This window comes from Corella eumyota, chromosome 5 (genome assembly GCF_963082875.1).
Source record: "Corella eumyota chromosome 5, kaCorEumy4.1, whole genome shotgun sequence".
Taxonomy (NCBI): Eukaryota; Metazoa; Chordata; class Ascidiacea; order Phlebobranchia; family Corellidae; genus Corella; species Corella eumyota.
This window is the reverse complement of record NC_137494.1, coordinates 2,494,347-2,511,172: the sequence shown is the minus strand read 5'-3', so window position 1 is coordinate 2,511,172 and position 16,826 is coordinate 2,494,347. Positions and strand designations below refer to the sequence as shown.

Sequence of the window (16,826 nt, the reverse complement as noted above, 5' to 3'; positions counted from 1 at the left end):
TTAATGACAAGTTTCACTTTAAAGTTAGTAGCTGGAATTAGCCTTTTTTATTATTTTATTAAATCATAAAAAATAAAGTGAAACATGTCTAACAATATATCAATATTTTACGTCAAAATTACTTCATTTTCACTTTGAAAATACATAAATCATTTAAATATAATGTATACTTAAATACGTCGTTGTATAATGGGCATAAACACAATCCCAGACAATATAAATGAACTTTTTGTCTAATTAAAATTAGGCTAAGCACAAAATTGAGCAATAAATACAGCATACATTTAAAAAATAAACATGCAAATACACCAATTAAAAGAAACTCATAATATTGCACAAATAATATTTTAAATTAATAAATTCTACATTTTACACAGTATTTTAACAACGTTTTTAAAAAGTTTCTCTAACATTTAGAGATAGGTATATTAACCAACAATATGCATTAGCTACAATAGCTAATAAAAAATAGAAAAAATATTGAAACTCAGAAGGAAATTGTGGTTGTTGTTGTTTAATTTTCGTTATCTTCTTGGTTCAATTTTGATAGAAAGTTCGTTAAGTCTTTTTTGGTTGGTAATAACTTGAAAGTTTCGAACATAACTTCGCGTAGTATCCATCGTTTTTGTTGACTCTAGTATGTGATCTACTTCTATAATGAAAGATATTTATATTAGTTTAAAGTTAAGTTAAATCATCTTCTACAGAATTTGTGACCTACAGAATAAAATTTTAAATCTGTTCACTGTTAATAAATCGGCTTACCTATATTTTTACTACATCCTTGTACAACTGTTCGCGTACTGTTGCTTAGCATGTGCTAAAAAAAGAAAAATAACAATTATTATTAGGCTATAATAGCTTGAAATATTCCAATCAAAAAATAAAATATTTATATAAAATAGTTCCTACCATTTTTTCGAAATTAACCAGACCGTTCTTAATGGTATCATTGCCCTCATGCTGAAATGTCATATCTTTCATAACAAGAGGCAAATAAGGTATCATTGGCGGTTGTAAAGTACTTGCATGGAGTCGGTAGTTGCGATGGTTTCGAGAAGGATCCTAAACAAAAAAGTTACATATTTTAAGAATTAAATTAGGCAAAGTTTTAGTGAAGAATAAGAAAGCTTATATATAACATGTTTGTTCATATTAGAAAATTGATATATAAATTGATTTTTTACTTACCAAAATTCCTTCAAACTGTTCAACTAGTTTCTTGTATTTCGCTGGTAACTTATCCCAGGTTGTTGATAACCGACTAACAGCTTGATTGCCAATTCCAATCATAATAGCCATAAAGGCGTTCATATTTTGATACATTTTTAAGCTAAAAAAAAACAATAAAAAATACTTTTAAGCACCTTACTTGATAGTCTATTACATTGGGTCAAATTATTAAATGGTACAGATTATTATTGACTTACTGCTGAGCGATTTTGATAAATTTCCTTAAGATTTGCACTCTCTTGTTGAGATTACAACATTGAAGTATTTCGGTGGGAGCCCAATAAGCTAACTGGTTAAATCTTCGAGTCAGCATATCAAGATTTGATGTAACTTGGTTGAACTTATGAGCACCACAAATTTTGTAGAAAAATTCCATCTAAAACAAACACATGTTTTAATCATTAAAAGAATAATATAACACTTTTTGAATAATAATATAATGCCTAATCATGTTACATACTAAATCACTTTTTTTACTTTTTTCTTAAGATAGATTTTTAGTAATACTTGAAAATAAATGAAGCTATATTTACCACATGTACATTGTTGACCAACTGCCAATCATATTTGGTTACAAAATAAGCTATCTCCATCGAACTAACAAGTTCTAAATGGCTGCAACATTGCCCGACGTCTGGTAAAGGAACAGCACTCTAAAACAAAACAATAAATTTACTTTTTTATAATCACCATTACAAAGCGGATCGTACCTTTTAAAATTTCCCCTGCGCTTATATACAAAGTTATAAAAGTTTTAATTTGATTTAAGTAAATATCTTACCAATTCCTCGTGTTCTTCAGGTGTGCATATAAAAAGGCGACTGTTTAACTTAATGTGGGTAGCAACTGATGTTTGTTTCTTTGATATTGGAAAATAATCTAAAACAAAAAATAAAAAATTATTATATTCACAATATTAAACATCTTATAGGTTTTGTAGGTAGATTATTTACCTCCTGTTTCAAGTAACTCCATTAACGTTAACGAACTTGGTGACTTGTTTACTTTTTCTGCAACGTGGTTAATTATTTCGTCCACCTAAAATATAAACAGAAATTAATTTTAATTTTACTTTTATACAGAAATATTTAATTGACTATGTTTAAAATAACTTACACTAGAGGCGATAGGGAGTTTTACAGTGGTGTATGTCTTCTGTAGGTTGAAGACCTTGAGCAAGGCTTTGTCGCTTGCTTTGATCGGTTGTTGTCGATGGTCTGTAGATTGAAGTCTTTCTACAGCTTCGTTGATGTTAAGGAGGCAGTGCGAGTTTGAATCCCCGTTCGTAAAACTTTTAGTAAAAATATTATAGTTAAAGTCCATGTTTAGGTTCAAACTGTTAATTTATTTAGCGAATTATGTTTAGTATTAAATATGATTATACCAAAATAATTTTACCATATGATATTTTATAAATTCTTACATTGAATCTTCGGTGTAAAGAGAATCAAAATCATCTTTAAGTTGAGAAAAAGATTCGTTGTCCAGTGCATCTAGATGTACATCGTCCTTTAAGTCCTATAGATAATAAATTTCAAATTTATTTGAACTTGAAAAGGATCTTGTCTTTAAATAGTTATCGTTTAACTAATTTAAAAAACATTAAACAAAAAGCTAACAGACGTGTACAAAGCCAGCTTAAGTAAGCTTCTCAAGCCACAATTTAATTAAATTTGTCTAAAATCGATAACTTCACCACCAAAATATTTACCTTAACAAATTGCGTGATATGTAGATCGCCAGCGAACAAATATGTAAAAATATGGCTCCATCTTACGACAAAAAACACAACTTTTCGTTTTATAGATCGCGCAAACTCCGCAGTAGCAACTTCTTCTGATCGATAATGTTGCAATAAAAGGTCGCATAGTCTCTGTGACGTCATAAATAACACGTGACTTAAGATAAACTCTTCCATCGCTTCTTCGCGGCGACCTATGTTCCAAGGCTGAATATATTCAAGTATGTGTTCTAGAATTTTTTCTGGGGTCCCTATAAACGAAAAAAATTTTAAAAATTATAATTTAAATAAATAACATCGTAAAAGGGTTTAAATTAATATATTCTCAAGAGTAATGTGTGCGTAATTGTTTACCTGCTGAGATTGCGTATCTGTGCGATTGTCTTTTAGGCGTTGCGGCTGCGGGAAGATGTGAAATGGGTTCGATCAAAGTGTTGTTGTTCTTGATGTGTTCCTGTGTGGGTCGGGCGTGGATTTTTTGAAGAATTAAAACGTCTTCCCCATGTTCTTTTAAGCGAACCGTATTCGCTTCGACATCCTAAAAGTTACAACTGTTAATTGTGACGTCATACAACTTTTCCTTGTGACGTAATAGAAAAAATGTTCAACGTAGATTTTCAAAGACTTTAATTTTTTTAGTACCTTTAAAATTCGAACGAAATCGAATTTTTCGACTTTGAGAAAATGACAATTCTTTTCCGCGAGAACAATACTAGCTGCTCTTGGTGCATCGTTTATAATAGCAAGATTTCCAAAGTCGTCTCCTTCGCCAAGCGTGCATACGACACCCTGCAAAACAACAAATACATTTTATAAAGTCTAGGAGTACTAAATTTCGTTAGATTGCTTGGTTAAAAACTGGTAACATTTTTACATAATCTACACCGGCAGTTTAGATCCAGACCTAACTTAAATATAACGAGTTTTAAATTTCTGTTGTTTGAAGTAAATATACCTTAACTTGCTGTAGCATTTTGGGATGACACTCGCTTTTAATTAATTTTCTTCTTGGCAATGATTTTGAGCGTCTTAATTTCAAGGGTAAAATACCAGAAGTTTCGACTAACATTCTAAGCTTTCTAGTCGGCGTATTAGGCCTGGTTAAGGTCGCACATGCAACTGACACTACCATAATTTCTTTAAATATGAAACAGTGTAACGCACGCAACATATACCTAGTATTCCTAAATGCGGTTTTAACTATTATATGTAATGTGGTTTGATAGAAAAAGGTTTTTTTTAGGCGTAAGCCACATGCGTTATCGACGTGTCTTCAATTAGCATCACAGTTATTTTTAATGATCTTCCCGTAGCCACCCGTAAATTAAACGATACCGACACAGCGGCATACGTTTACTAATGATATCTAACTATCAATAAAAGGCGGCATAATTAGATTACAACAAATTGTTTTTGCAACTTATCTTTTTCAAAGCATATTCAAAGTTAATATTATTATTGCAAAGTGTGCTTTGGAGTTTTATCTTTTCTTAAAAGCGTGTACAAACAAATACCTTCAGACTACTTTTAAAAGTTTGATAATTATCGCTCAGATAGAAAATACGCTTTTCTTGTAAGTGTCGTTATTTCAAATATGGAAAACTACCACACATATTAGAAGCCGATATAAAGTTCGCGGTAACATTATGTTTGATACCTGTTTTCCTTTTTTTAAAAACACATCCAAAATTTGGATATTTTTTAATTCTTACTACAAGTGATATGCGGTATTAATATTAGCTCTATTTCAATCGTGTATGCGTAATTAGATTATAAAAGCATAGACAGTTATTAATATCTGATTCCGCAAATGTACTACGATGTAAATTTATATTTTACAAATAAATTATTATTTTTGGTTTATCACTCTTATCCATATTTATCAGAAAAAAATAACTGTTTAGCGAAATGCATTTTAATGAATATTAAAATAAATATTTTATCATTTACCTTTCCATGTATACAAACTTGAACTGAACCTCTAAAGATAATATACCAGGACCTTCCCTCGTCTCCTTGGTGGAATACTAAAAAAATAAAGTTGTTATTTTATGAGAATTGATATAATGAATAATCAACCACTTGGGCTTGTTATAAAAAAATAAACTTTTAATTTTATGGCGTTATTAGAGATTTATATTGTTTTAAAATAAAATGAATTAAAATGCGAAAATAAATACACCAAAAGATTAAATTACAAAATGATTTATTTTTTGTAGTTATAAATAAATTGATTGGTTTTGCGACGAATTTATCAAAAATCACAGGTGTTTAATTTGTTTAATATGAATAGAATTTCTAGTAGTCACGTGACTTACATGTTTTTCCCGCCTCCTTGTGGTTTTCAAATTGTAAAACTCCAGCTAATTCTCGCTTTACCTTGAATTAAAATAAAAAATTTAATGGTTTAAATTTTATATTTTTATTTAAATTAAAAAAAAGAAGATTTTCTGTGTAGTGTATATGCTTACGAACAAAAGCAAATGGTTAAAAAATCATATTTATGATTAAATCTTAACAATAATTTTCTTATAATAAACTCAATTTACTGAATCTGAGAGATTAGCCAGTGCTTTTATGTGAAGAATTTCTTTGTAAATCATCAATAGCTCTTCAGCTGTTCTGTCTTCATGTCTATAATATATAATAAATATAAACATCATCATAATGGGCAAACATTTATATTATCTAAACTAAAATTAAATTTTAGTAAAACATTCACATTATCAAAACTTACTTACATTTTAGTGAACATAATGACGCTGTTTTTTTATTAATATTTTGACTTTTATTATTGGAAAGACATTTAATAATTATATTTGTATGTTAATAAATTGCATATCAAATTAAAAGTATTTTTTTTATTGTTTACCTTTTTCTGAGAGCTTTACGAAACAATGCGTCTGGTGATCCATGTTGCAAATACGTCATCGCCTCTGCTACGTTAGTGTCCAAGCGTGACGTCATTGAATTGATGACGTCAGGATTAAGTCGAATGTTGGACACGATAGAAGAAGATCTAGAACTAATAGCGGATTCCTCTTCGCTTGTAAAATCGTTTCCCTAAAAAGAAATTATTTTTATAAAAATATTTTTAAAAAATTTTCTTTTGAACTTTTTTAAATTTTTTATTTACTGCTCCAATTCCAGAATCCACGCTGCTCATTGTGCTTTTACAATCGCTGTCAGGAGTGTTCGCGGTCGGTTCTTCAGCTCTCTGTGACGTCACATCTTCGTGAAATCGATAAAGATCGTTGGAATCTTCGAAGTGACGTTCATGCCGAACTAGAACAACAAAAACGAAAATGTTTAAATTCACGAGCAAATTAACATAGAAATTTTTACAGAATTTGCCCTGTAGGTTTAAAAAAGTTAGTTGTACATGGTTTTAAATGGCCACTAGTGGACGTAAGGTACACATAGAGTAGTTTGACAATATTCTGCATTGAGAGGTGGGTTAAATGTTAAGTTGGACGAATTTATTCAAGCCAAATCTAATTCGGGTTTAAGAAAGATTTTATTTTCACAAAAAGTTCAAATTTTAGGTCAGATTTGCGATTATTAAAACACATCAACGTCGCCAACACCAAAATTTCTGCCAAAATTTGACAGCATATATTTAATTTATTGGTTTACAATTTCCTGTTTATCGTATATTGCCGAAATTTGATATTCCTAGCGCTTTCCGCTCTTAAAATAAATTTCTAATTTTGCTTATGTTTGCAAATGTAAAAATAGCTTGACAAGCTATAATATGTCGTTTTAATTGTCAACAAAAACTCTCAATTGTAATTTAAATTTATGATTTTGTTATTTCAGGTGCGATTTGATATTTTAAGTTACCTAATACAGTATTCAAATCATAAACAGTCATTACGTAAATAAATTATCACCGACAAAGTTAATTAAATTTAGATAAGCTTATCCTTCCTAAATTTAAAACCCAACAGGTAAAGGATTTCCCAACTTTTTACACAAACCACCAAAAACAGGTGTACTCTAGTGTAGGGTTATGATTCTTTGTTATCAGTAGTTTGGCACGAGTTTAATTGTCTTTATGGCGCCATACTTTGACTAGCTTTTGCACCACAGAAAGGGGGCCTTATATGCACACAAAAATAAATAAAGCCATTTTTTAAAGTACAATAAAAATTAAACTCGACTTACGTTTTTTAAATACCTTATGCTTAAAAATGATCAATTGAAATTTTATCTTATTTATAAAATGCTTTAATTTTAAGCACTCGCTTAACCTTTGTTATGTTGATAATTGCTGAATGTATCATTAATATTTTAAAGGATATGATTAACCAACGCCTTCTGCTTACGTATATACAAGTCATTTTATTACAGACATTCATTTAAATGTTGTAGGAATATAAGAATTAAGTCATGTTATAATGACATTCCCCCCGAAATATTTAAACCAGCGACAAATAAATAAACCCAATGCTTTTAATTAGGTAAAAACCACAAGTTAATTAGCAATAGCAAGTTTGTTTTATATGCTGTAAGTTGCTCTTTATATTTATTAAGTTAAGTTCTTGGCCAAAGTCATTGTTACATTTGTAGACCAATTGTCGCCATTGTATATTACAACAAATGCAAATATTAGTATGCGCCCTTAAACCCACATTGCTATGTATAAAAAGTCTTAAAATCGTGTATAGAAACATAACAGAATATTTCAAATTTATACTGCTTTGTATGGAAACGATTTTAGTGAGTATGGGAATATCTTAAATAAATACGGATACTGTAATATTATGTAGACTGTTATACTTAAACACGGACATCTTGCCATAAAACAATAAATCTACTCAACTACTTACCGTGGTACAGCAATCCTTCCTCAATTAACACCTCCAACATTCCCACAATATGCAACCTGGAGTGTGGTGACGTCTGCGGTGACGTCACGTCTACGTTTTCGCCGACAAAGTGTTTGGCATGTAGTTGCGAATGAAGCCACGTGACCAGTTCGTGTCCGAAAGCACATTCTTGATAAGTTGTTCCGGCAGAAAGCTTTTCTTCTCCGTCTGTGACGTAGAGTGGCGAAATTATTACGTTAATCACAACAATTATTAAAAAAGAAATAAATATACCAAAAACCAGTTTTAAACATTCTTTGATTAATATGATTTTGTTTTAGATAATTTGGGGATAAACTTTAATAAATATAAAATGTTGTCCGATTTCTAATGCATTGTGGTTACCTAAAAACAATAACAAACCTGCACGTGTTGTTTATTTCACTTAAACTTAGCTTTTTTTGCTTGTTGAGTATAGTTTAGCTTTTGTTTAATTGATTAAAATTTGCTGCAATGAATTGCTTTTTGCATTTGTGAAATTTACTACTTTTGATTTTAAAGAAAAAGTCGTGAAAACTCCTACTTTGGCATGCAAATCAAGTAAGTACATTTTTATGTTTCAAAGTTTGACAATTAACCTAATAAATTGTCTTAATCTGTGATTAATAAACGTGTATGTTTGGTAATAAAATAACCTGTTAATTAGGTTTTACTACCGGTAGTATTTGATAAATTCCCAGCTTAGTTTATTGTTAAAAAAAGTTAGCCAAAACGTGAACCAATTTTCATATTTTCCACTTACTTTCTTCATATATTTGGTCATTTTTTTCTTCATTGGCTGCTATGTCTCTGAGTAAAGTCGGTTGTGTTTGTTGTAAGTGTTGAAATAGTATTCGTGCTACTGATAAACTACGTGCAGATGGCTCCTACAAATAATAATAATACGAAAATATGTTAAAAATGTAATCTTTTTGGTCTGTTATTTTAACTCGGAGCAAAACACAAGTTGCTTAAAAATTGAAAAAATGGCCCTTTTTGAAAAGTTGCTTTACGAATTATGCTATAATAATAGATAAATACCAGTTATATCATCAATAACGGTGCAAAAAAACAAATTAACGTCAATTTTTTTATACATTATCAGACATAATTTTCCGCCAAGTTTTGGTATGATAAACAACAGTGCTTCCGTTTAACCCTATTCTCCTTACCATATAACATTTAACACCCGATCTACTTTTCGCTTAAAATAAACTTGGATTTGGATCAAGAGTTTGACATCATAATTTATTAGGTGGTTAAGTTTAGGTTTTTTTTGAGTATTTACAGTTCTATCATTCGCAACGGATATACGTGAGATTAGTGTTAAGTTTTTAAAATGCGTAATAATGCTGTGTCTATATAGAAAATGAATACATTTCGCTTAACCATTTAACATAAAAAAATACTAAACGTCCAACTGTAAAAATCATGAATTAAAATATAACAAACTATGCAAATAAAATGTATGCATAATACATGATGTGAATACGTCACATAAGTCAGAATACAATCTAAGTTTCGGTTAATGAATTGTCATCATTCTTACCTCATAAAGCGGGACAACTTTTTGACGAACTTTGGGTCTGATGGGCGCCTGTAAACAATAAAACAATTGTTACAACACGTTTTTAATGTAATAATAAACAACGTTAATGTTAACGCGAAGAGTCTAAATAAGTACTTATAATATAAACATAATATTTTTATATATAAATTTACAATAAAATATAGACACAACATTCAACATTTTTATATCTTGAATTTTTACTTAAAAACACTGTTTATTTTTAAAACGAATGGCGGTTTACAACTACGCACGGAATTGTTATTTTTCCTTTCTCACCAATAGTAAATTTGAATCTGATGACCTTCTGGGTAAGGTATGATAATGTTCGTGTATTTGAACAGGTTGACTGACTTTACGTTTACGACCCAACGTACTCCATTCCCGTTTTAATTGCTTAATACGGAACGACATTATAAAATATTTAATACACCTTCCACTGAATATTTTCGGTAATAATTTCGCTCGGCCTAAATTCGCTGATTTGTAAAAAATACTCGACTTAAAATTAAGTCGTCTTTTGTGCAGAAATAATAATTTTCGCTGCCTGGGTAATAACTAAAGATTGTGTTTTTAACAACAATTGAAAGTTGTCAAATTGTCTTCGCTTCGAAATTTAATAAAAAAAAATAATCGAGAGCTTTCGTGGGGACAGGAATTCTGCGAACGACTTCCGTTCGTGACGTCACCTGATTGACTGACGTCACGATTAATAATTTGTAACTGTCATTTGATCGAGAAAAGAACCTCGAGTTGCAACCCTTTTAAGTTAAAATATGCGGTAGATTTAAAAGATCGAAACCACAAAATTAAAAATTTTTAAAACTTGTTTCTCATGAAACTGAAATTTAATACAATTTTACGATTTTTTTTGTACTTGTTACGCTATTAAAACGAAATTTCGATTTTTTTTATGTTTTCCATTCCCCATACTTTTAAAAGATGTCGATTTATTTTAATTTAGACATTATTTTGCACATAAAAGTGGTTTAGAAATACTTAAAATCACAGATTTGTTTGTTTACTTTGCCCTGCTCAACACACTTTAACCACGATTTTTCAAAACACGATTTTTGACGCAATTTTTGACACGATGTTTCAAGTTAATTAACAGAATGATGACGTCAAAATTACTATTTTGTTAATTTTTGCGTTGTTTCTAATTACTAATGGAAAAGAAATTGTTATTTTTCGGTTTCGAAATTCAGTGAATTTTTGGTAAAAAATAAAATTTTTAAATATTTTTTTCATATCCACTTAAGGGGATAGTTTTTTGATTTTTTTATCGGGTATGGGTGTGCTATTAGGTGTTTAAGCTATTCGTAAACGCCGGGCTCAAGGGCGAACAGTGTGGCCTTGGTGAGACTCGAACATGAAACCTTTGGGTTCGTAGGTTGTTCCCATACCCGGTCCACCACACTACAGGACATATTTTATAAATGTTAATAATATGTATTATATTACATGTGTTATAAAAACTAAAAACGCTCTTTTTAGTTGAACATTACTTAGTTTTTATTGTAAATAATTAACTGCGGTTAGGCATAGACTTGAAAATTGTCTTTGTAATAATCGATAACTTAAATTACTTGTTTGAACAATTTAAGCACTTGTTTATTTAAGAATATAAATTGATTATTTAGCATTTTCTAGAAAAAATTAGGAAGTAAAACAGTTTTTTGTGTATTTTTTACGTTCTTAAATTAGCAACGTTTTTTAAATATCTTATCCATTTAAAACTAGCCACACATTTAAATTTTTGTAATTTAATTTTTAAACATGTAAATTATAAGTAACTTACCCATTTTAACCCTTCAACTGAATCGCTTATTCCGGGTAAAAATGTTTCGTTTTTGGGAGTAAAATAATCACCCACGAATCGAGCAAACCGCGTCACCAACATTACCATGACGTCACAATAATTAATTATCCTCAAAATTTACAAAATTTTAAGTTCAAATATTCATTTTTATCCAAACACTTTACTTAAACTGTATAATTGTTAAAAAGTATAAGAAACACCACATAATACATTTTTCAATTCTTTCTGTTTTTGTTTTTGTGCAAAAGTTGCATATTGAACCCAATGCTAAACCACTTCGGTTAAAAATCTGTGCTTGTTCCAACTAAATGCATGCCAACTTGAGGTCAAAGCATCCCTTAAATGTCGCCTAACTATATTTGGATAGCTTCGCAAACGTAAATGACATTTAGGAAAAATAGAATCTGTTACAACTTTGCAAAAAATAATTAATGACTCTTATGCAAGTCAACTTACTAGCAGTACTTTGGCATACTAATTGGCAAACAAGTTTTAGTTGACATGTGTGCCAAGGACTAATATTTAGCCTTGATTGAAAATTGATTTTATCTAAGTACAATCTTTATTTCTTCACCTTAATATAGGGTTTTATCTTGTCTTACGCTTGGATCGGTACTGTATTAAACCCTTAATCCGTTTGACATTAACTTGGATCTAAATTAATCTTGTTTAAGTCTTCCTGTAAGGTTATTGCTTTCTTTTTCGCGAGTTTTAGACTATAGTTGTTAAGATTATAAACCAATTGCTTATACGGCTAGGGTTACATTTTATACTAAAGAGAAAATCAGATTTAAACTCTTAGTTACAAAACATTTTAACTTAGTATATAGTTGCGCTGTTTAACTGACCTTATTTCGCCGTCTGCTCGGTTTTTTTTACGATTTATTTGCCTTGCTAACTTGTCAAGTTTAAACAAATAAACTAATCGTAAAAAAGGAAACGCAAACTTAAACCCTAAATCAAAATTTACGAACTCTAGACATTTGAACTGCGAGTTATGCTTCCATGTATTTCTTATAAAAAGTAACATAAGTAACCGACTCTACTCTTTTCTAACTGCTATTGTTTAAGTGTTATAACACTATTTTAACCCGCTTATTAATCCCGTTTTTATTGATCCTTATACGACGTAATACTAGTATATTTTGTAGAACTATCGTGCTAGAATATGTATTTGATAATTTACTCAGAAATTCGATTATTTTAGTTAATATTTGACTTTAGCATAACCGCTATTCAACATAAAGTCGCAATAATATACGCCTATATTAACTTCAATTTGAGTTTAATGTTATATGTTGACTCCTAGGTTAAATAAATATTTTAAAACACGATATTTTAAAACAATGACGTAGTTAGGTCTAAATTTCGCTAAAAAACATGGCTTTTAACAAGTAAAGTACAATAAAGAAGGTATAGCATTACCCGTACGGTATATCATATTTGCAGGGACTGACGTAATGTTATGACGTCACGACAAGGTGTCTATGTCGGAAAAGCTATTTTTGTGGGAAAAGTCGATTTAAATTTAATAGAGTTGTTAAATAAATCGCCACGGAATTAATACGGTTATAAAAAGTGATTGGGGAATAATAAATAGCGGTGTTAAATGTTGTAAAGTAATTGTCTTTTTATAAGATTTTATTATGTTATTGATTTTATATGAGCTGTGTTATAAATTTGCATTTAATTTAATTAAGTAGATGTTTTATTATTCTTAATTTTATGGATGTAAATAGAAATGTTATACGAGTTCATTTTATTTCAATAGTATTTTTTCTAAACCGCAGTAAATATATATGCGGGACGTCAGACATTGTAGTTCGAATTATTTAAGATGGTGATGGTAATAATATTGTGCTTTAAACAACCAAAAATAATTGCTTTACTCCTACGCGCCATCTAGTTTATAACATTTCCTGTTTTTTTAGGATGTCAACCATAGCAAAACACACACAATATTAATTTTTAAACAATTTAACACACTTGTACTAGTTGTTACTATTATTTTAGGTTAAAATACTGTTAACCAATGGTTATATTTTTATATACACGCACATTATTATTGGATATTTTAATATAGAACTTAAAAACAAAGTTAATATTTATTTAAACTTACCGGCGGTGATGGTTTTGAAGATATTGACAAATCACCGTTCGCTACTTCCAACTTTTCTACAAATAAAAATAATAAAATTAAATTTTCTTGCAAAGAAATTAAATGCCAGTTAAAATTTGATATTTTTATAATTAATTTTACGTTTCCTATGCATAGTCATACAATTGGTTAAAACATATTGTTAAATAAGGAATTTTCATATGCAAATTGAGTTTTGCATAAAAACACTATTTAAAAATAAATAAACAAATTCAAAGTAAGCCAAAAGACCTGACGACACTGCTTTGTACATAGACCTTCTTGAAATTTTTTTTATACTACCACGAAACGGTTTCGGGCGCTTTTTTACGCTCCCGTACACTGGTTCCGGGCTCCCCGTGACCTGGATTTGGGGACAGGATAATTTCGAAGTCAACAAGTTTTCGCTCGACTCACTACCGGACGAATATCCACTGATTGTTGCATATTTGTTTTCTATTGATCGTCGTTTTAAAGTAGGCGTTTTCTTGCCTCCTATTACAGTGAATTCAGGTGATTCAAGCTCTGTATCGTTACCATGAACTTTCATTGCAAGACCGTGCGCAAAATCAACCTCTCCAAAATATCGCTGTGCACTAAAGATTGGGTTTTTAGAAAACACGTTAAGTTTCGAGCCATCGGTTATGTCGTTTGCTATGAAATGGCTGTCAGTAATTCTTGGCTTACGACTTTCTCTGTTAATTTTACTGAACAGTCGGCCCAAGGTACTGGACTTCGAGATCGAGAAATTGGATCGCGAGGATCGGCGGGAATTATTCCCGTCACTTTTTAAACTTTCCGTGAACGAACTGGTCCTTGAACCCAAGGTACCGTCTATATCGATTCTGTGACCATCCGGGGTAAAGTTTCGGTCCAGAGTTTTAGTCGTTCTGTTGTTCCCGTTGTTGTAATGGATTTCGTTATGATCGTTACTTGCAGATGTCGTTCTTGTTCGAAAGCTCCGCGATTTAGGCCCGTTAATAGGGGAAACACCTAAGGGGGATTTTATGGTTGGCATTCTTGATATCGGCTCAGTAAGATCGATGTCAACTTGATTCGACTTTCCTTCATATTTCAAGTTCCCCCCAGGGGGTTTCCCGGCTGCGATATTGTTTTTCATTTTTAGGCTTTTTCGTGATTCCTTCTTATCGGCCACTTTCTTTTTGTTTGGTGATTTATTTTTATCTTTTTTCTTCTCTTTCTGTTGGTCTTCGTAGAATGCCTGCGCTATATCAGCAAATTCAACTACATTTACAGGAGTCTTTTTGGTCGGAGTTTTTAAAGTTTTAGCTCGTTTCATCGTCTTAATTTGTTTCTTTTTCGCTTTTTCAATTTCTTTGGGACTTAAAATCACTTCAGTTTTGCTACTTTCAGGTTGGCAGTAAACCTCAGCGTAAGTACTTAGTGATATAAAGGGAATTGGTTGGTCACCACTTGATTGTTTTTGTTGGTTCATTTTAGCAACACCGTCTGTAAACTTTTTAAATTCTTCCTCGTCATTTGAATCGTTGATTTCAGCTTCGGAATCAGATTCAGAACCCCATCTTGAAGGTTTGTCGATTGCTTTAAACTTTGTACGCGAAATCGACATTGATTTTAGTTGATCAACCGACATTGTGATATTTTTATCAGAGTTTGATACACTCGTGTTACGTGATGCAAACGGGGATGTTTTTGCTAGCCATTCTAAGTAATTAGCATCCAAACTTCTAGCTTTGTTTCCATTGTGCAATATCTTAATTAATTCTGAACCGTCCGAGTCTCGCTCTTGTTTTTCGTCTGCGTTAAAAGTCGGTTCGCTGCTTTGAAATTTATCTTCTTCGGCTGCAAAACTATCTTCGGAAGTTGCACTCATTGTTTGACTTCGTTGTTTTGGGCTAGTTAGAGGGCTTACTGGTACATTTGGTGCTACAGAATGATTGTAATTTGTATCGTTAATACTATCATACAAATCCTGTTGATCTTCTTGAGTGTGGTTTGATATAGTTTTCACCGACTGATTTCTTTGGACTTTACCAAGTCGTACATTGACGCCTCCCATCTTACCAGCGCGGGATTTTGACCTTACTATCCCAGCAGAATGAGTTTTCCGAATATTGGGCACAGCCGGAGCCTCAGCGACTGGTTTAGGTGATTTAATTTGTAAGTATTTTCTAGCAGCACGTCCAGCGTCGGTCGAAGCTGGGTTATTGTAGTGCTGAAGAGTTTGCGCATTTCTGTTATTATAACCCTGCATGTCATTATCATAAGACTCGTACATCTTTTTAGGGATTGGTGGTGATGCTTGATGACTTGTTTTAATTATAGGCATACTTGGTAATCTATTCAACGTAGGATTTGGTGAAAATGGAACCATATCATAGTCATCGTCGTCATCTTTATCATGGGAACCCTCACGAATGTTGAAGTCGTGTTTGATTTGCGTTCTTAGACTGTGTGCTCCACTTCTTATATTGGTAGATGCGGCTCGTCGAGGGTCAATACTGCTCATATTTCTGCCAGATTGTAATGTCTTGCTTTGTAAAGCATTCATACTCCTACTTGAAGTGTTATGTCGTGATAAGCTTAATGTGTTGTTTGCAAAATTGTTTTTGCCAGACATATCAGCGTAATCACTGTCCTCTGTATCGAACACTGCATCATTACTTGGTGCGTTAATTCCGCTGGTAAATGTTGGAGTTACAGGCTGCTGAAAACCAACATATTCATCTTCTTGTTCAACTTTAGGAGGTTGATATCTCGATGAAAACATATTTGGTGACGATTTTGACTTCGTGCCTCCAATAAACCTTTGAGGAGGATGTTGCTGTTGTTGCAGATGTTGTTGTTGCATGAGAAGCATTTGTTGTTGCTGTTGCATATGCTGTTGATGTGTAATTTGTTGTTGCGAAGGTCCCTTGGATCTCATATCCATGTAATCATTTTCTTGTGAGCTCCACTGCGACTCAGGGTGTTGTATTGTTTGTCTCGAATAACCGGTAACCTCTTGTGGTGCATATCCTTGCCGGTCTGGCCTTCTATATCGCATTGATTGTGCCCTGTTGGGTGCATATGGATCCATATTATTATAACTTAAACTTGTTTCGCCTGATACTAATGTTGAACTTTGTATCATGGCAAAAAAATAAATCCAAAAATGTAATTCACATGACTTTGTTTTTTTTAAAGTTAGCTGCTACAATCTAAAACATTTGTTAACAAAAATAAAATCAATATTTTTATTAATACAAGCTTATAAAACAAACACCTATTTTGTTTTATTAATCTATGCCAAATAAACACGCGTATTATTATAAAGCATGACCTTAGTTGCTTATTTTCCGCCTATTTTGACTTGCTATTAATATCCCATTGTACTCAACTAATATACAAGGTATAAAAAGTTTGCTATATTAGAATATGCATAATAAAAACAGGCCAAAATGACAGGCTATGATTCAGCGGGATGATGATACGCTATACTTACATGTGGGATA

The 16,826-nt window shown here is 31.4% G+C and overlaps 1 protein-coding gene across 1 annotated transcript; it reads right to left on the bottom strand.

Annotated features, from left to right (window-relative positions):
- Positions 1 to 35: 35 nt before the first annotated feature.
- On the bottom strand, positions 36 to 16,509 carry LOC145751850 (uncharacterized). The gene is made up of 23 exons (XM_082567972.1): positions 13,603 to 16,509; positions 13,333 to 13,388; positions 9,374 to 9,421; positions 8,588 to 8,711; positions 7,807 to 8,013; positions 6,111 to 6,259; positions 5,847 to 6,037; positions 5,524 to 5,608; positions 5,293 to 5,353; positions 4,925 to 5,001; positions 3,617 to 3,763; positions 3,329 to 3,512; positions 2,945 to 3,225; positions 2,657 to 2,751; positions 2,350 to 2,524; positions 2,187 to 2,271; positions 2,015 to 2,112; positions 1,767 to 1,886; positions 1,431 to 1,609; positions 1,192 to 1,333; positions 913 to 1,065; positions 766 to 820; positions 36 to 652 (listed from the first exon to the last, which is right to left on the bottom strand). Exons 1-23 carry the CDS (start codon positions 16,463 to 16,465, stop codon positions 525 to 527), a joined length of 5,703 nt encoding a protein of 1,900 aa, XP_082424098.1. The 5' UTR covers positions 16,466 to 16,509; the 3' UTR covers positions 36 to 524.
- Between the last annotated feature and the right edge of the window lie 317 nt (positions 16,510 to 16,826).

Coding starts and splice junctions, on each gene's coding strand:
- LOC145751850 (XM_082567972.1), bottom strand. CDS start 16,465: ATGATACAAAGTTCAACATTAGTATCAGGCGAAACAAGTTTAAGTTAT. Junction 9,422..13,332: donor CTTCAAAACCATCACCGCCG/GTAAGTTTAAAT, acceptor TATTGTTTACAG/GCGCCCATCAGACCCAAAGT. Junction 6,038..6,110: donor TGGATTCTGGAATTGGAGCA/GTAAATAAAAAA, acceptor ATTTCTTTTTAG/GGAAACGATTTTACAAGCGA.